At 45.6% G+C, this 20,457-nt stretch overlaps 1 protein-coding gene across 2 annotated transcripts in view; it reads right to left on the bottom strand.

The window, feature by feature from the left end:
• The window catches only part of si:ch211-197h24.6, a 170,279-nt gene that overhangs the window by 134,555 nt on the left and 15,267 nt on the right, over positions 1 to 20,457 (bottom strand). For both annotated transcript variants that reach the window (XM_038797610.1, XM_038797611.1), the window contains exons 5-7: positions 16,137 to 16,241; positions 9,680 to 9,816; positions 7,893 to 8,015 (exon numbers count right to left, since the gene is read on the bottom strand). In XM_038797610.1, the coding sequence (XP_038653538.1) occupies positions 7,893 to 8,015; positions 9,680 to 9,816; positions 16,137 to 16,241 (365 nt within the window). The remainder of the gene's footprint in view (positions 1 to 7,892; positions 8,016 to 9,679; positions 9,817 to 16,136; positions 16,242 to 20,457) is intronic.

Here is a 20,457-nt window from a genome sequence, read left to right as displayed (position 1 = left end):
CAAGGCCACCTTATTAAAACTCACCCTCCTATTTAGGAGTTCTGCTTACCAAGTCTTGATACACCTGGATCTCAGAATCTTCCCACATGAACCGTTCAGTCTGCCTGGCCCACCTCATTATGCGGGACAGGTGCAGCCTCACCACCATCGCCCTTGGGGGGGGGGGGGGGGGGGGGGGGGGGGGGGGGGGGGGGGGGGGGGGGGGGGTCACCGCCCCGAGGCTTACCCATGAGCACTCTGTGAACCCGGTCCACCTCTAACGGCCTGTCGAACGCATCACTCGAGCATCTTCTCCAGCATCTTTCCATATACGCACCCTCTGGCAAACCGATGATCCGGATATTCTGCCTGCGAGAGTGATTCTCCAGGTCCTTCACCTTCTCCAACAGCCGTTTCTGTAGGATATTAATTTCCATTGCCATCGCAGTGGACTGCCCCTCTTGTTCCGCCGCCAGCTCCTGCAACTTTTGGATCGCCTGTCCCAGAGTCGTCACTTTCTTTTTTTTTTTAAAGTATTTTTATTAAGGTTTTGCAGAATTTTTCATAATAAAGGGGGCAGCACGGTAGCATGGTGGTTAGCATAAATGCTTCACAGCTCCAGGGTCCCAGGTTCGATTCCCGGCTGGGTCACTGTCTGTGTGGAGTCTGCACGTCCTCCCCCTGTGTGCGTGGGTTTCCTCCGGGTGCTCCGGTTTCCTCCCACAGTCCAAAGATGTGCGGGTTAGGTGGATTGGCCATGCTAAATTGCCCTTAGTGTCCTAAAAAATAAGGTTTAGGGTGGGGGGGGAGGGGTTGTTGGGTTACGGGTATAGGGTGGATACGTGGGTTTGAGTAGGGTGATCATGGCTCGGCACAACATCGAGGGCCGAAGGGCCTGTTCTGTGCTGTTCTATGTTCTAAACAGTAGTAACCATAATAACAAAACAAACTAGAGTGAACATTAACATAGCGCAAAAAGAGAATATACGATAACAATTAAATGGACATTACCCCATGCGACCCAGTCTTTCCACACCATCCTAATGAAGCACTCGCCCCCCCCCCCCCCCCCCCCCCCCCCCGATTGCTGCTGCTGACATTTACATTTTCCCCAAGAAAGTCGACGAACGGCTGCCACCTCCGAGAGAACCCTAGCGTAGACCCTCTTAAGGCAAACTTTATTTTCTCGAGGCTTGAAACCCAGCCATGTCGGTAACCCAAGTCGCTACACTCAGGGGCTTCGAGCCCCTCCACATTAATAAAATCCGGCTCTGGGCTACTAGAGAGGCAAAGGCCAAGACGTCAGCCTCTTTCGCCCCCTGAACTCCCGGGTCTTCTGACACTCCAAAGATAGCTATCTCTGGATTCGGCACCACCCGTGTGTTAAGCACCTTGGACATTGCCTTCACGAACCCTTGCCAGAACACTCTAAGCTCCGGGCATGCCCAAAACATGTGGACATCGTTTGCAGGGCTGCCCTTGCACCTCATATAACTGTCTTCTACGCCAAAAAACTTGCTCATTCTCGCTGCCGTCATGTGTGCCCAGTGGACCACCTTAAATTGAATTAGACTGAGCCTGGCACATGATGAGGAGGAATTAACCCTACCCAGGACCTCTGCCCACAGACCCGCTTCCAACTCCTCACCTAGCTCCTCCTCCCACTTGCCCTTGAGCTCCTCCACTGGGGTTTCCTCCGCCTCCTGTAGTTCCTGGTAGATATCCGACACACTCCCCTCCCCCACCCAGGTGCCGGAGACCACATGGTCCTGTATCCTCAGTGGCGGCAGCGTCGAAAAGGCCACTACCTGTTTTTTCAGGAAGGCTCGTACTTGTAGATATTCAAAGGCATTTCCTGGCGGCAGATTAAATTTGTCCTCTAGCACCTTCAAACTGGGAAAGCTTCCGTCTATGAACAGATCTCCCATCCTTCTGATGCCTGCCCTCTGCCAGCTCTGGAACCCACCATCCATCCTACCCGGGGCAAACCTGTGATTGTTGCATATCGGGGTCCAGACCGACGCTCCCTCCACCTTCTTGTACCTCCTCCACTGTCCTCAGATCCGCAGTGTTGCCACCACCACTGGACGTGTGGAGTAACGGGTCGGCGAGAACGGCAAAGGAGCTGTTATCAAAGCTCCCAGACTAGTAACTTTGCATGACGCCGCCTCCAGCAGCTCCCACGCTGCCCCCCCCCCCCCCCACCCCCAACCCACCTCCACTTCGTAATCATGGCTATATTGGCCGCCCAGTAATAGTTGCGAAAGTTCGGCAGCGCCAACCCACCCACCCTCCACCGCGCTCCAACAGCGATCTCCTTACTCACAGGGTCTTATTCGCCCACACAAAGCCCAAAATGATCCTACTCACCCGCTTAAAAAAGGTCTTAGGGATGAAGATAGCGAGGCACTGAAAGACAAACAAAAATCTGAGGACGACAGTCATTTTCACGGTCTGCACACTCCCTGCCAGTGACAGCGGGAGCATGTCCCACCTTTTAAAGTCACCTTCCATTTGCTCCACCAAGCGGGTCAGGTTGAGCCTGTGCAGGGCATCCCATTTCCTGGCCACCTGTATACCCTGGTAACTAAAACTTTTATCTACCATCCTGAGCGGCAGCTCTTTCAGTCTCTCCTCCTGCCCCTTGGCCTGCATCACAAACAACTCGCTCTTTCCCATGTTCAGTTTGTACCCTGAAAAACTACAAAAATCCCTCAGGATCCGCAGAACCTCCCCCATCCCCTCCACAGGGTCCGAAATGTACCGGAGCAAATCATCCGCGTATAGCGACACCCGATGTTCCACGCCCCCCCCCACCCCCCCCCCCCCCCCCAAGAACCAGTCGGCAGTTCCTCAAGGCTCTCAGCGCCATAGCTAGTGGTTCTATAGCTAGGGCAAATAGTAACTCGTTCCCCGGTGACGCTCGAAGTACCCCGACCTCAGCCGGTTTGTACATACACTTGCTACAGGTGCCTGATACAGCAATTTCACCCAGCCAATAAAGCCCTCACCAAACCCGAACTTACCCAGCATTTCCGAGAGGTACTCCCACTCCACCCGGTCAAAGGCTTACTCTGCGTCCATTGCTGTTACCACCTCCGCCTCCCCTCCCTCTGAGGGCATCATAATAATATTCAAAAGTCTCCGGACATTGGTATTGAGTTGTCTGCCTTTCACAAACCCAGTCTGGTCTTCCTCTATCACCCCTGGGACGCAATCATCAATTCTTCTGGCTCCTAGCCCCTCCACCAGGTCCTCTTCCACCTTTGGAAACCTCAACTGATCCAAAAATTGCCTCATCCCTTCTGCTTCCGTCGGGGGCTCCAACTCGTATAGATTACTACTATAGAATTCGTTAAACTCTACGTTCACCTTCCCCCCTCCCAAAAGACTGTTACCCTCCTTATTCTTTACTCCCCCGATATCCCTGGCCGCCTCCCTCTTTCGCAATTGGTGTGCCAGCATTCTACTCGCTTTCTCCCCATACTCAGATTGCCCCCTTGCCTTCCTCAGCTGTGCTACCGCTTTCTCTGTGGTCAGCAGTTCAAACTCCGCCTGCAGACTCCGCCGCTCCCTCAGTAGCCCCGCCTCAGGGCCTCCGCGTACCTCCTGTCCACTCAGAGTATCTCCTCCACCAGTCTCTCCTTCTCCGCTCTTTCTTTCTTTTCCCTATGGGATCGAATTGAGATGAGTTCCCCTCTGACAACTGCCTTCAGAGCCTCCCAGACCGTTGCCACTGCTACCTCACCCATATAGTTTGTTTCCAGGTAATCCTGGATGTTCCTGCTAATCCGCCCGCAAACCTCTTTGTCCGAGAGTGGGCGCTGCCCTCTTTCCTCACTAAGCCGCAGGTCCACCCAGTGCGGGTCATGGTCCGAGACTGTGATTGCTGAGTATTCTGTCCCCGCCACCTTTGGGATTAATGCCCTGCTCAAGACAAAGAAGTCTATGTGGAAATAAACCTTATGAACGTGGGAGAAAAAGAGAACTCCTTCATTCTCGGCCGCGCGAACCTCAAGGGATCCACCCCCCTCATCCGCTCCATAAAACCCTTCAGTTCCTTAGCCACTGCTGGTCGACTGCTGGTCGATTCCCTGTCCTGGACTTCGACCGGTCCAGCTCGGGGTCAATGACTGTGTTAAAGTCTCCCCCCATGATCAGGTGGTGTGACTCTAAGTTTGGGATTGTGCTTAGCATGCGTCTCATAAATTCTACATCATCCCAATTCGGAGCATAGACGTTCACAAACACCACCCGGACCCCCTGCCACTTTCCACTCGCCATTATATAACTGCCCCCCTTATCTGCCACAATTCTCCCAGCCTCGAATGCCACACCCTTACGGATCAGAATTGCTACCCCACTGGTCTTCGAATCCAACTCTGAATGGAACACCTGGCATACCCATCCCTTTCTCAATCTCATGTGATTTGCGAGCTTTAAATGTGTCTCCTGAAGCAATGCTACGTCTGCCTTTAACCCCTTTGGATGCGCAAACACGCGCGCTCTTTTGACCGGCCCATTCAAACCCCTCACATTCCACGTGATCAATCACCCTTTCTTGGCCAACCTCGAATCCGCGCCCTTCGCTTCCTCGAGCGCCCCCACAGGGAGCCGCCACCCCCGACCCTCAATTGGCACCCCAAAATTGATACCTCCTCTGTCAGCAAAGCAGCATCCCCCCCCCCCCCAACCCAAAACCCCCCCACCAAGCACCAGCTGGGCACTTGCTCAGCCCCCACTACGCTCGAGAGTCAGCTGACCCATGCTGACCCTGGCAGCTCCCGCCCCTGGCGCCAATCAGACTGTCGCCTCATTGTCCGGACCCTTCTCCCCACGTGAATAAACCAATTAAACTACCTCTCCAGCCCCAATGAGTAAATAGTAATACGAAACAAAAAATAAACAGAAGACACTAACATTGCCCCATGAGGAGACACTTGTTGCACCAAGGTTCCAACTTCCTGAAAATTAACACTAAGTACAGGGCCCACTCCCCCCTCCGTATCTCAACTTTGCCGAAAACACTGCACCCTCCAGCCACCACCACAGCCCTTACACGCACCCAACATTGCATACAATCTTATATTAGAAACGGTACCGTGTTACCCAGCCCCAACGCCGAATTCCACCAAAGTTTGACTGTCCTTTAATTTGAGTCCAGCTTTTCTTGTTTGACGAATGACCACACCTCGTCCGGCGTCTCAAAATAGTGATGCTGTTCCTTGTACGTGACCCATAGCCTCGCTGGGTGTAGCATCCCAAATTTCACGCCCTTGCTGAAGAGGGTCGCCTTCACCCGGTTGAATCCAGCACTCCTCTTGGCCAGCTCTGCACCCAGGTCCTGGTAGATGCGTATCACGCCGTTCTCCCACCTGCTGCTCCGTTCTTTTTTTGCCCACCGCAAGACAAGTTCCTTGTCCAGAAGCGATTAAATCTTACCACCATGGCCCTCGGTGGTTCATTCACCTTGGGCTTCCTTGCGAGGGCTCTGTGCGCTCCGTCCAGCTCCAGGGGTAGAGGGAATACCCCCGTCCCTATCAGCGTCTCCAGCACCTTGGACACAAATGTTCACGCATCCGACCCCGCCACACCTTCAGGGAGGCCCACAATTCTCAAGTTCTGTCTCCTGGACCTGTTTTCTAGGTCCTCCAGCCTGTCCTGCCACTTCTTGTGGAGGTCATCCTGCACCTCCACTTTAAGGGCCAATACAACTAACTCGTCCTCATGGTCGGATAGCTTTTTCTCCATCTCCTTAACCACTTTCCCTTGTGTTGCCTGAGTTGCAATCATTTGGTCTGTTGATGCCTTCATCGGCGCCAGCATGTCCTTTTTAAGATCAGCAAAACAGCCGCTAAGGAACTCCTGTTGCACCTGTGCCCACTGCACCCATGGACCCTGGTCTATACCGGCCGCCATGCCGTGCCTCGGCACCCGCTCTGCACGCTTCTGTCTGCTGGGACTTAAATGCTTCACCTGGCCACTCCTGGTCCAGCTATCCATACAACAGAGAGGGAATCCTGTTGGCAGTGTTCACTTCACCAATCTGCCCCAAAAAGTCCATGGAAACTCCTGAAAAAGGTCCGAGAGTCGGTTCCAGATGGGAGCTGCCAAATGCCGACCTACTCCTTCATGGCCGCCACCGGAAGTCTCGTCACTGCTTCTTCAATGGCCTTGGCGAGATCTTTCCGCAGTTGTTCCCTCTGCTGCTGGAATTCAGCTTTAATAAAGGCCTTCAAGTCAGTTTGAGGCCTTTAAGCTCGCCCTTCCCCCGCCTGCATGCTGGAAGAGGCTTTTGTCTTTGCTGCAGCTTCAGCCAAATCTTTCACTGTTTCTTCCGGGTCTGGTAACCAAGAGACATACCATTCCTGGGGGAAAGTACTCCTCCAACATTCACCTACGTCTTTTCATCAAAATTCCACCCCATATTGATTAAAAAAGAGCTCTTTTCTGTAACCTTGGGCAGGAGCTGCCTTGTGTGTGACCACTTACTCCATGGTCCACACCGGAACCTCGGTCGTCACTTTCTCCTCCACCCAGTCGACTAACTCCTTAATCCAGAACACCGCCCGGGTCAGGTCCTCCGCACACCCCTTACGATGCCGGGCGAACTTTCATCCAAGTATTTAACCCGCTGATCCATCGTCCAGCGAGCTGGCGTGGTCGAACTTTGCTTCTCTGCCATTGCATACATCAAACTCGGAGCTTCACTCCCAACCAACTTTTGATTTCTTCTTTTACGTTTGTTCCTTGGGCGCAGCTCCATAAACTAGGGGTCGTCCTCCTCGCCTCTCATTTTTATCCACTTATGTTGAAAAGTTTCCACGGAAATCCAGCTTAAAAGCCATTAAAAGACCACCAAGAGCAGGAGCTGCTAAATGTGCAACCGTTAGCTCCATGGTCACCACCTGAAGTCTCCCTTCTTCCAGATCATTAATGTATATCATGAACAGCTGTGGTCCCACTGACCCCTGCGGAACACTACAAGTCACCTGGTGCCATCCTGAAAAGGACCCCTTTATCCCCACATTCTGCCTTCTGCCAGTCAGCCATGCCAGTACCTTGCCCCTAACATCATGGTCCATCATATTTAACAGCCTCTTGTATGGCATCTTGTCAAAGGCCTTCTGGAAATCCAAATAGACCACGTCCACTGGTTCTCCTTTGTCTAACTTGTAGCATTAACAGCCGCTTTTGATTTGCACCATCATCCCTTTTTGTCAGCTAATTACTCATGTCTTCAATCCTATCACAAAGCTCCCCTTTAGAGCTTCCTTTTGTTCTTTCCACCCTACCTTTGTATGAAATCAGTTATATTTCTTAAATTTTCCCAAACTGATTAACGGTTTTCGACCTCAAAGTTAATTGTCTCTCTTCCCACAGATGATATCTGACCTGCTGAGGATGTGCAGCATCTTCCCCCCCAAATTTTACAACATCCGCAGTATTTTGCTTTTGTCATAAAACATGTAGTGAACATCAGAGTAAACTATTCTTTGATGTTCAAGCACAATGAGTTGTAAGGCCTCCTACTGTGGTGCAAAAAACATGATTCTGAGCAACACATGAATGACACTGGCAGGGCTGTTTGGCGTTCACTGTATTTATTGGATAGAGAAGTGTGATGGAAACTTGACCATTAACCCCACAATTGATCAGTTCCTCTCAAAGATATGAAATGAATAAGATAGAAGAAAGCAGGCCTAATTCATGTGTAAATGCATTCATATTACTGCCACTGCAACTTAATCACCATGGCAGATAGTAGAGTGAAATAATGGATTAGCTGCAACCAAGAATCACTTGGGTACCTTGAAAAACAGTCTTAAATAAATATTGCTCCTTGTTGCATCTTCTTGTAGTTAACTGGATAATTTGTAAATAAACAACCGACAAGCCAGATTTGTACTTACCTTCACCTTTCCTCTACCATCTGTTTTTTCAATTTCCAGTGCTTTTCTGAAGACAAATTCTTTCCATTCAGAGGGTTTTAATTTTTCTCCCTCATACTTAAGAATATATGGATGCTGCTTTTTCTGAAAAGAAACACTATATTACTAAATATCATCCTTCCAACATACATTAATTTTAATAACTTACTTGGTACAGTACTGGCCGAGAAAACTGCTTCATGCTCAAGGATCCGAGTACTTTTCTTAACTGCTAGCATCACGCTTGAGGCTTGTACACCCACTGACTGGGCAAAGTACATCAAAAACTACTTGCATTTATATAGTACCATTAACTTAGTAAAACAGTCCAAGATGTTTCAAAGTAGCATTGTCAGATGAAATTTGACACCAGGTCACATATGGTGATATTTGGATGAGTGACACAAAAAAAGAGGTAGATTTAAGGTTGGCTCAGGAGGAGGAAGAAGACAGACGCGAGGTTGAGGGAGTGAATTCCAGAGCTTATTGTTTGAAGCTGAAGGCATAGACACCAGAGTAATTATGAAAAATTGGGATTACGTACAAGGTGAGAATTGAATCTTGGAGTACTATATAGCTGGAGTAGGTTATAGAGATAGGAAGGTAAGAAGGGCATAAGAAATAGAAGCAAGAGATTCTCCCCATGTCTGCGTGGGTTTCACCCCCACAACACAAAGATGTGCAGGTTAGGTGGATTGGCCATGCTAAATTGCCCCTTCATTGGAAAAAAAAATAATTGGGTACTCTAAAAAAAAATTTTTTTAAGGAATACAAGGAAGAGGAGACCTTATGGCACCTCAAGCCTACTCTGCTATTCAATATCATTGCTGATCCGATGTGGCCTCAACTCAATTCAATTCAAAAATCTATCTCAGCCTTGAATACATTCAATGACTCAGTCTCTCTGGAGCTGAAACAAAAGATACATGATCTTCAGAGAATAAATTCTGCCTCATCTCCATCTTAAAAAAGGAGACTCCTTATTATGGTTCCAGATTACTCCATGAGGGAAGAACTGTCTCAGCATCTACCCTATCAAGTTTCCTCAGAATCTTACATATTTCAATAAAATAGACACCTCTCATCTAATAAATTACATTTGCTTAATCCATCCATGCCCCTATGCAAACTTGGATGTCTTCTTCACCTTCACACTTTTCTTTGCATCTTATGCAAATCTGGCTATAATACTTCACTGAAGCCATTGATGTAGATTGTAAATAGTTACGGACCGAGCATTATTCCATGTGACACTCCACTAGTTAATAACCTGAAAATAACCCATTTATCCAACTCTGTTAATTAGCTAATCCTCTATCAATACTAATATATCACCCCAACATCAGGAGGTCTTATCTGATGCAGTAACCGTTTATGTTGAATGCCTTCGGAAATCCAAATACTCTAAATCTATTGGGCTCCCTTTATCCACCCAAATTGCTACATCCTTAAAAGAACCCACTATGTTAACTCTGCTTGATAGTATTATGATTTTTTAAAAATCTGCCGCTACTTCTTTAATAATGGATTGCAGTATTTTCCCAGTGACAGATGTTAAACCAGCAGGCCTGATAGTTCCCTGCTTTCTGTCTCCTTTCTTGGACATGGACATTATACTTGTGGTTTTCCAATCCACTGAGGCTTTTCCAGAATCTAGGGAATTGTGGATGTCCGGTATTTAAGTAGCTGCTTTATTTAAGATCTTAGCATGCAAGCCATTATGTCCCAAGGACATGCCATTTAGTCATTATTACTAAATAAATACTTACCAGATAATTTGCCATGTGTTTAGCTCCAAGGAGGTGGGGGAGAAACCAGGTGAGTTCTGATTTCCAGAAGCACAGCCTACAGACAAATTGTGGATTTGTCTTTTGGTCATTACGATATTCAACCACATAGTCAAGACCTACAGATTTAAGAATAAGTATCAGAAAATTTTACCCAAAGAGCTTCCTTAAAATGAGCAGTTTGGCTAATAAATTGATGCCTTAAAATTACATTGTGAATCTTAGTAATAGGTTGTTTAATGCTGCAATATGAAAAATATTTTGTCCATTGTTTTAAAATAAAAAGTTAACAAGTCAACCAAATGTGGATAAATGAATTCCATAAAAATGCATAAAATATCTATATACTAATAATTGCATATTGTAATCTTCAGCAGCATTTAAAACTGCTAACAAGTTGCATGGCATCCATTGTAAGTATATTTTTTAATATGGTAAATATACTTACACTTTACGTTCATGGAAAGTGTGAAGATTAAAAACTTGAGAGAACTAGTGGTCTTCCAATCATTGCCAGTAATAGTCTGGGGGTTCGGATGAAGGATACATATACAACATACCGTACCCTATTTTTCTCTTTACAGGTGTGACTAACCTATGTATTTTAAATTTTTGTTTCAAAATTTCAGCATTTGTTGTTGTCCTGTTTACGTACGGATAAAGCCACAATATCAGAATTTTCTTTTCTTTTTAAATGTAGCGTACCCAATTCTTTTCTTTCCCCCCAATTAAGGGGCAATTTAGCGTGGCTAATCCACCTACCCTCCACATCTTTGGGTTGTTAGGGCGAAACCCATGCAGACACAGGGAGAATGTGCAAACTCCACATGGACACTGATCGAACCCTGGTACTCAGTGCTGTGAGGCAACGGTGCTAACCACTGCACCGCCGTGCCATCCTAGCCACAGTTTCTGCTACACGCTTTCTCCACCAGGTATCACTAATAGAGGAAGGCTGATAGAAACGGTAAAATGCTTTCTTTTTAGATCCAGCATATCAGACTTATAAATACAAATTAGTCACAGAATAGTTACAACACAGGAGGGCATTTGGACTTTCGTGTCAATGTCTGCTCCCTGTAAGAGCCACTCACCCAGTCCCATTCCCCTACCTTTTCCCCATAGACCTGAAAATGTTCTCTTCAGATAATTATCCGAATTTCTTTTGAAATCTCAACTGAATGTCCTTCCACCACACCTGTCAGTAAATTTCATATTCTAACTACTCGCTGTGTGAAGAAGCTTTCTCATGTCATCATTGATTATTTCGCTCATCAGCTTAAACTGTCTCTTCTAGTTCTCGACCCTTCCACCAATAGGAATAGTCTATCCCCGTTTACTTGATCAAAATTCCTCGTGATTTTGAATACCTCTATCCAAACTTTCTTCTCCAAGGACAACAGCCTAGCTTCTCTAATATATCACTTAAATTCCTCACCACGGAACCATTTTCTTGAAACTTTGCTTCACTCTTTCCAATGCCTACGTATCCCAAAGTGTGTTGCCCAAAATTGGACACAATGCTCCAGTTGAAGCCAAAACGCTTTTGTACAGGTTTATCATAACTTCCTTGCCTTTGTACTCTGTGTTCCTATTTATAAAGCCCAGGAATATACATAGAAACATATACAGAAAATAGGAGTAGACCATTTGGCCCTTCGAGTCTGTTCCACATTTTATTATCATAGCTGATCATCAAATTCAATACCATGATCCCGCCTACCCCCCCATATCCTTTGACCGCCAAGAGCTACATCAAATTTCTTCTTGAAATTACACAATGGTTTGGCCTCAACTAATTTCTGTGGCAGTGAATTCCACAGATTTACCACTCTCTGGGTGAAGAGGTTTCTCCTCACCTCGGTCCTAAAATATTTACCCCTTATCCTCAAACTATGGCCCCTAGTTCTGGACTCCCCACCATCGGGAACATTCTTCCTGAATTTATCCTGTCTACTCCTGTTAGAATGTTAATAGTTTCGGTGAGACCCCCTCACTCTTCTAAACTCCAATGAATCTAATCCTAACCAACTTACTCTCTCCTCATGACAGTCCCATCACCCCAGGAATCAGCCTGATAAACCTTCGCTGTACTCCCTTCATAGCAAGAACATTCCTCCTCAGACAAGGACACCAAAACTGCACACAAAACTCTAGATGTGACCTCACCAATGCCATATACAATTGCAGTGAAACATCCTTTTTCCTATATTCAAATCCTCTCGCTATGTAGACAAACATACCATTTTCCTTCTTTACTGCCTGCTGTACATGCGCACTTACTTTCAGAGACTGATGCACGATGGACATAATAGTCTCGCCAAGTTTCCATCTCTCTCAATTTACACCCAATCAAATAATAATTTGCCTTACTAGTTTTGCTACCAAAGTGGACAACCATACATTTATCCACATTATACTGCATCTGCCAAGCGTTTGCCCACTCACTCAGCTTGTCCAAAACACGCTGAAGCATCTCTGTATCCTCCTCACAGCTCGCCTCCCACACAGCTTTGTATCATCTGCAAATTTGGATAATACATTTCGTTCCCTCATCCAAATCATTAATATATAATGTGAATGGTTGGGGTTCCAGCACAGATTCCTGTGTACCACACTAGTCACTGCCTGCTAGCCCATTTATTCCAACTTTGTTTCCTGTCTGCTAACTAGCTTTCTATCCATCTCCCCCGCAATCCCCTGAGTTTTAACTTAACAAAGCAATCTGCTATGCTGCACGCTTTATTCACAATTCTTTCAAACCAGCCTGCCCACTTCAATAATTTATGCAAATATATTTTTTTATAAATTTAGATTACCCAATTATTTTTTCCAATTAAGGGGCAATTTAGCGTGGCCAATCCACCTACTCTGCACATTTTTGGGTTGTGGGGGCGAAACCCACGCATACACGGGAAGAATGTGCAAACTCCACACGGACAGTGACCCAGAGCCGGGATCGACCCTGGGACCTCAGCGCCGTGAGGCGGTTGTGCTAACCACTAGGCCACCGTGCTGCCCTAATTTATGCAAATATGCTCCCAAATCCACTTCTCCTGCATCCCCTTAATAATTGTACCCTTTATCTTATACTGCCTCTTATTCTTGATAGCAAAATGAATAATTTCATATTTCTCTGGATTAAATTTCTTTTGCCATTTGTTTGCCCATTCTACCAGTCATGTCCTATTGAAGTTTAATACTATCCTCCTCACAGTTCAGAATATTTTGAAGTTCTGTGCCATATACAAAGTTTGAGATTTTGCCTTGGATTTCCAACTCTAGGTCATTGATATGAGAGAAAAAACAAACAGGGGTTCTAACACTGACCCTAGGGAACCCCATACATAAATGTTCCTTTTGATAAACACCTGTTCACGACTGCCCTCTTGCATTTCTTATCTCAATTGCATACCCATGCTGGTATTGGCCCCTTTATTCCACAAGCTCTAATTTTGCTCACAAGACTGTAATGTGGTGCCATACCAAATGCCTTTTGTAAGTCTATGTACACCACAACAATCCTATCCTTATCATCCTTCTGTTACCTCATAAAAAGACTCAAGCAAGTTAGATAAACATGACCTGTCTTAGAAAATCCATGTTAATTTGTTGTATTTGTCCAGTGACTTCTTGTCCCAAATTATTGCTCTGCCACTCCACTAACCTTGGTGTTATCCGCAAACTTACTAATCCGACTAGCTATATTTTCCTTTAAAATCGTTTATGTATACTACAAACAACAGAGGCCCCAGCACAGATCCCTGTGGAACACCACTAGTCACAACCTTCCATTCAGAAAAACACCCTTCTACTTCTACCCTTTGCCTTCTGTGACCGAGCCAGTTCTGCATCCATTTTACCACCTCACCTCTGATCCTGTGTGACTTCATCTTTTGTACCAGTCTGCCATGAGGAACCTTGTCAAACGCTTTATCGAAGTCCAAGTAAACAACAAACACCGCCCTCCCCTCATCAATCATCTTTGTCACATCCTGAAAAAACTTAAATCAAGTTAGTGAGGCACAGCCTCCCCTTCACAAAACCATGCTGTCTACTCATTTGTTTCCAAATGGGTATAAATCCTGTCCCCAAGAATTCTCTCCAATAATTTACCTACTACAGATGTGATGCTCACTGGCCTATAGTTTCCAGGATTATCCCTGCTACATTTCTTAAACAGCGGTACCACATTAGCTATTCTGCAGTCCTCTGGGATCTCACTTGTAGCCAATGAGGATACAAAGATGTCAGTCAAGGCCCCTGGAGTTTCCTCCCTTGCTTTCCTCAGTATTCTGAGGTAAATCTTATCCAGCCCAGGAGTCTTAATATCTTTTTAAATACCCAATACCTCCTCCTTTTAGATGTTAACATGATCCAGACTGTCCACACAGCCTACCAAGAATCATCTTCCACAAAGTCCCTTTCTTTGCTGAACACTGATGCAAAGTACTCATTTAGTACCCCACCCATTTCCTCTGACTCAACACATAGAATCCCATGGTGCTCCCAGGTATCTGCTGCTCTTGTCCTTCTAGATGGTCGAGGTTGTAGGTTTGGAAGGTGCTGCCTAAGGAACCTTGGTGAGTTCCTACAATACATTTTGTAGATGGTACACACAGCTACCACTGTTTGTCAGTGGCGGAGGATTTGAATGTTTGCTGAAGGGGGAGCAATCAAGTAGGCTACTTTGCCCGGGATCATGTTCAGCACCTTAAGTGCTCTTGGAGCTGAACTCACCTAGGCAAGTGGAGAGTATTCCTTTTTTTTTTTAAATTTAGGGTGCCCAATTCAATTTTTCTAATTATGGGGCAATTTAGCATGGCCAATCCACCTAACCTGCACATCTTTGGGTTGTGGGGCGAAACCCATGCAAACACGGGGAGAATGTATAAACTCCACACGGACAGTCACCTGGGGCCGGGATCGAACCTGGGATCTCGGCGCCGTGAGGCCGTGTTGCCCGAAGTGGAGAGTATTCCATTACACTCCTGATTTGTGCCTTGTTGATGATGACTTTGGGAAGTCAAGAGGTGAGTTACTTGCCATATGGTTCCTAGCCTCTGACCTGCTCTGATAGCCACAGTATTTATATGGCTACTCCAGTTAAATTTCATGTCAATGGTAACCCCCCAGGATGTTGACAGTGGCAACGGGAGGGGCAGCACAGTGGCTAGTACTGTTGCCTCAAGGCGCCAAGGGCCCGGGTCCAATCCAGATCTTGGATCACTGTCCGTGTGGAGTTTGCACATTCTCCCCATGTTTGCGTGGGTCTCAGTCCACAACGCAAAGATGAACAGGGTAGGTGGGTTGGCCATGCTAAATTGCCCCTTAATTGAAAAAAAAAGAATTGGGTACTCCAAATTTAATTTAAAAAACGAACAACAATGGGCAATGGTTAGATCCTCCCTGACATTTGGGTGGCACAAATGTTACTGGCCACTTGTCAGGCCTTTATATTGTCCAGGCCTTGCTGCATTTGGACATGGTCCACTTAAGTATCTGAGGAGTTGCGAATAGTGTTGAACATTGTTTGCTGATGACTGAACATCCCCACTTCTGACCTTATGATGGAAGGAAGGTCATTGGTGAAGTAGGTGAAGATGGCTGGGCCTTGGACACTATCCTGAGGAACTTCTGAGAATCTCATCTGGTCCTGGTTACTTATCTATTTGTAAGCACTGATGGCTTATTTAACACTTCCTCTTGACAAATTTTAGCTCATCATGGGTCTTTATTAAATCCTTGTTCACTTTGCAAAATTGTACACCGTGACGAGAAGCTGGATATAAAGGAGTGGGAATCCGCGCCAGATATAAAGAAGGGAGGCAGCAGAGATTCAAAAATCACACCAGCAGCCAATCAAAAACCAAGTGACACCAGGGTGACATCACAACCAAGAAAAAGTAAAGAAACCGAAAACAGGCCAGGCTATACTTCAGCATTCAATTTAAATGAATCCACGATAAAGACTTAATTGATCCATTAATATAAATTAAGAATATTTCTTTCAATCCTATTTAGTGATCCATTTATAGAGCAGGCATTTCCTTAAATATTTCCAATGATGGTCAATGTTTGTTTTTTCGTTAATAAATTGGTGACTCCAAGATAGGCTGGGGACTGCTCTCCCTAACAAAAAGGTACCTATTGGTGATGAACATTATCATACAACGACAAACAAATGCTTTAGATTTAGTTTTGCACAATTCTGTATTCTGGAACTAGTTGGGGAATAGAAAGCATCAACAGAACTTTCCGATCTGATTTAAATGTTCTAAAAAATGTAAGGTTTTATTGGCGAGACAGGCTGATCAGCATTTTGTTGAAATTGAAGATACACAATATTTCATATCTGACTTTCATATGAAACATCAAGAGACAGCATCCTTACACCTCATAATGTCAATATATAGTTTCTGAGCATTGAAAAACTTACCAAGCACCGCCTTGTTTAACTTCATTTTACTGAGATGATCCTCCACCATTGTCGTCTCGGTCGAGTCTAGAAATTCATCTTTAGTCCTTTCATCCTCAGTATGAACTAGAATCCAAAATGTTGACATTAATTCTGCTGCATATTTATGTATATTTTTCTTATATCACAGAAGGGATGACTGACCATGTGACAACATACATTTTAAAAATGCAGTATTTTGGAATTTCTTGAATTCAATTTCCAGATCTTGTTAAAGACAGACAATGCATCATTTTCAGCTTAACCACGTTCCATATTGATTTATCATATTATGATCCCATCTGCGAAATGATACCGAAAAATAACTATAAATCACCATTATTATTATCAGAGAGCAATTTAACAAATCAAATATTTAATGCTTCCTAACAAATTCATCTGTGCATAATCCATCTCCACAGTGTGTGTGGAGCTTATACGTTCTCCATGTCTGTGCGGGTTTCTTCCAGGTGCTCCAGTTTCCTCCCACAATCCAAAGATATGCAGTTTAGGTGGATTGGGCATGCTAAATTGCTCCTTTGTGTTCAAAAGGTTAGGTGCGGATACTGGATTACAGGGATAGGATGGGGATGTGGGCCTGGTAGGGTGCTCTTTCAGAGGGTCAGTGCAGACTCAATGGGCTGAATGGCCTCCTTCTGCACTATAGTGATTCTATGAAGTCTCAAGGCATTTCACAGGGGCATGATAAAACAAAATTTGAATGCATTAGCTCCTTACTGGGGCACGTTTCAGTGGATGGAAGTTGCCTCTATACCTTGTCTAAGTGGCCATTAATCAGGTAGACTCATTCACTGGACATTCTGGCTCTAAGTGAAACTTAACTATGGTGACACTTTGCTCCTTTATGAAGTCTCTGCCATTATAGCAGAGGCATGACTTTCATTACCAAACCACAATGTACATTTCCTGCCCCACACAACTCCACTGACCCCTTTCCCCCTCCCCAGAGAACCTCACCTGCTCCACTCATTCATCTTCTTCAATATGACTCCCTTCAAGCCTGTGTTCTCCTGCCTCAACCACTGAACTGAGAAACTATCTCAACTCCAAATTCATCACACTCCTATTACCCATCAGCCTTGTTGCTGCGGCAACACTTGCTTGACTCAGGTTTCAGATGCAAGCCCCACTCTCAAGACTTGTGCGCATAATCCAGGCTGACACCCAAGTGCAACACTAAGAGTACTCTGAATGATCTCTTAATTAAGACATTACATCGAGCTCCCACCTGGCTTCTCAGGTGAATGAAAAAAGGATTTAATGGCACTGTTCAAAAAAAAGTAGGATAATTCTCCAAGTGTCAATATTTATCTTTTGATCAACATTACTAAAATAGATCATCGTGTCACCGATCTGGAGTTATTTGTGGGACTGTGTGTAAATTGGCAGATGTGTCTTCCTGTATTTCAATAGGACTATAATACATCATCAGTTATACAGCATTTTGGAATGTCCAGAGGTTGTGAAAGGCACAATGAAAATTCAAGTCATTTTGCTTCCTGCTATCTTCCTCTCAAAACAGATAACATCTCCAAGTTACTTTAAACCAAATTGTGAGGAGGAGGTCGCACATTGGCTGGCTCCTGTTCGAGGCTCATTTTTTTTTAGAAATGAATGCCCAGTCCCAGAGGCAATTTTTGGTTAAATAAGTGTAGGAAGACAAGGAAGAAGGATGTCCAAACCCAAACTACAGCTGTCGTGAACAAGAGGGCAAGTGAAGGTTCGCCATTGAGTAGCAGGGTCGGCTCGAAAACTGGAAGGATGGCGGAGGTTGGGTTGCTGGGTGGGGCCGCAATGTTCACGTCAGAAAAGATGACCGAGGTGATGGTTATGGAACTTGAAAAACAGTTTGTGACCGAGGTGATGGTTATGGAACTTGAAAAACAGTTTGCAAAACACATGGACGTGATGAGGAAGGAGATGATGGCAGCATTGAAGGTGCTGGTGGAGGAGGCGATTACCCCGATGAAGGCGACGGTATCCAGGACATCGGCCGAGATGCGGGCGCAGGGTGAGAAACAGAACGGAGTGAAAGGGGCCGTGTCGCAACAGAGTGATCAACTCACCTCAATGGGCGAGGAGCTGCAGAAGGTGGTGGAGGCAACAAGGGTCTGCGAGCCAAAGTGGAAGACCTGGAAACCGATCTAGACGGCAAAATCTGAGGATCGTGGGCCTGTCCGAAGGATAGTTACGTGGAATGCGAGGGGTTTATTGATGGGAGGTTTTCAGTGTCATCTCGGGGATAGTGGAACCAGGGCCCCTACTAGCCTTTTTCGGGGGGTCGGACCGGCCCAGGCGGGTGCAAGGGCAGATGTTAGCCTTTGCCTCGCTGTTTGCCTGGCGGTGGGTCAGCTAACATTCTCTACAATTGTGTCCATCAGGCATTATGCCCCTTGAACTCACTGCAGCCTTTGAGCATCAACTTGAAATAACACCCTTCCTCCATTGTCTAGCTCAGTGTGGCTGAGGCACATTGGTTTCCACTGCACTTAGTTGCATAGAGGATATATCTACCAACAGTTTCTCTTTCTCATGTAGGTACCAAGGGCAACATCATCCAAAGAGATGAGGCTAGCATTCATATGAATGTAGATTACATCTAGCTCTACCTTTGCATGCTTTTCCAAATGTGCTGTTGTCTTCCAACGTTTTCCTGGATAGCCTCTCACCTGCCAAAAATTTGAGCTATTCCAAATTTCTGATGCCGGTATCGAATCACTGTGCCCTGGTATCAAATTTTGACAATGTTCCTTTGAAGCACCTTGAGACATTTCTCACCAAGAGTACAACCCATCCCAGGCCACGATCTCAGGTTGATGCGGACTGCTACAACATCAATATCGCAAACAATCCACAGTCAAGAATCCAATCTTCTACCTTCTCCACTCAAGACAGAACCTATTTCAACATCTGTGCCATGGCCCTGCCTCTGCCCCTCTATTACCGAAACCCTCAATCAGGTCTTTAAATCCCAAAAATGTTTTCCCAGACAATTTTCTGTTCGGCATCTATAAATGCATTGTGACCAACTCACCCAAAACCCTGCTACAATTCCGCAAGTGAGTCTTACAGCACAAAAAGAGGCCTTTCAGCGCATCATGCCCACGCCGGCCATCAAGCACCTAACTATTTTAATCCCATTTGTCATAACTTGGCCCCTAGCCTTGTATGCTAAGGCATTTCAAGCGCTCAGCTAAATACTTCTTAAAAATTGTGAGAGTTCCGGCCTCTACCATCCTTTCAGGCAGCGAGTTCCAGATTCCAACCACATTCTGGGTGAAAACATTTTTCCTCACAGCCCCTCTAAGCCTCCTGCCCATTACCTTAAATCTATGCCTCCTGGTTATTGACCTCTCCACTAAGGGGAACAATACCTTCCAGTCTGCCCTATCTATGTCCCTCATAATTTTATACACCTCAACCAAGCCTCCCCTCAGCTCCAGGGAAAACAACCCATCCTATCCAGTCTCCCTTGATAACTGAAATAATCTAGCCCAGGCAACATCCTGGTGAATCTCCTCTGCACCCTCTCCAGTGCAATAACTTTCTTTCTATAGTATGGGGGCCAGAACTGCACACTTGCTGGGGCCTAATCAGTGTTTTATACAGCTGGGGCCTAATCAGTGTTTTATACAACTCCCTACTCTTGTATTCAATGATGTGGTAACCTGGTGTTGTAAGACTTCTTACTTATATTCAGTGCCTTGGTTAATGAAGGCAAAAATCCCATAGACCTTCTTAACCACCTTATCGACCTGACCTGCTGACTTCAGCGATCTGTGAACATGAACACCAAAGTCCTTTCAATCCTCTGTACTTCCTAGGGTCTGAACGTATATTCCCTTGCCTTGTTAGTCCTCCCAAAATACACTAACTCACACTTACTCATGGTCTGCCCATCTATATCGTCCTGTAATCCAAGGCCTTGCTCCTCACTATTTACCACACCACTAATTTTTGTGTAATCTGCAAATTTACTTATCACACCTCCTACTTTTGAATCCAGTTCATTAATGTATACTACAAACAAGGGACCCGGCACCGATTCCCTGCGGAACACCACTAGACACAGGCTTCCAGTCACAAAAACAAACTTCAACCTCCCTCTGTCTCCTACCACTCAGCCAGTTTTGGATCCAGTTTGCCAAATTGCCCTGTATCCCATGGGCTCTTATCATCTTCATCAGCCTTGTCAAAAGCCTTATTAAGTCCATGTAGACTACATCAACTGCACTCATCTACTCACCTAGTCACCTCCTCAAAAAATCATTTAAATTAGTAA

This window comes from Scyliorhinus canicula, chromosome 5 (assembly GCF_902713615.1).
Source record: "Scyliorhinus canicula chromosome 5, sScyCan1.1, whole genome shotgun sequence".
In the NCBI taxonomy this organism is placed as follows: Eukaryota; Metazoa; Chordata; class Chondrichthyes; order Carcharhiniformes; family Scyliorhinidae; genus Scyliorhinus; species Scyliorhinus canicula.
The sequence above is the reverse complement of the archived record's forward strand: the minus strand, read 5'-3'. Positions and strand labels throughout refer to the sequence as shown.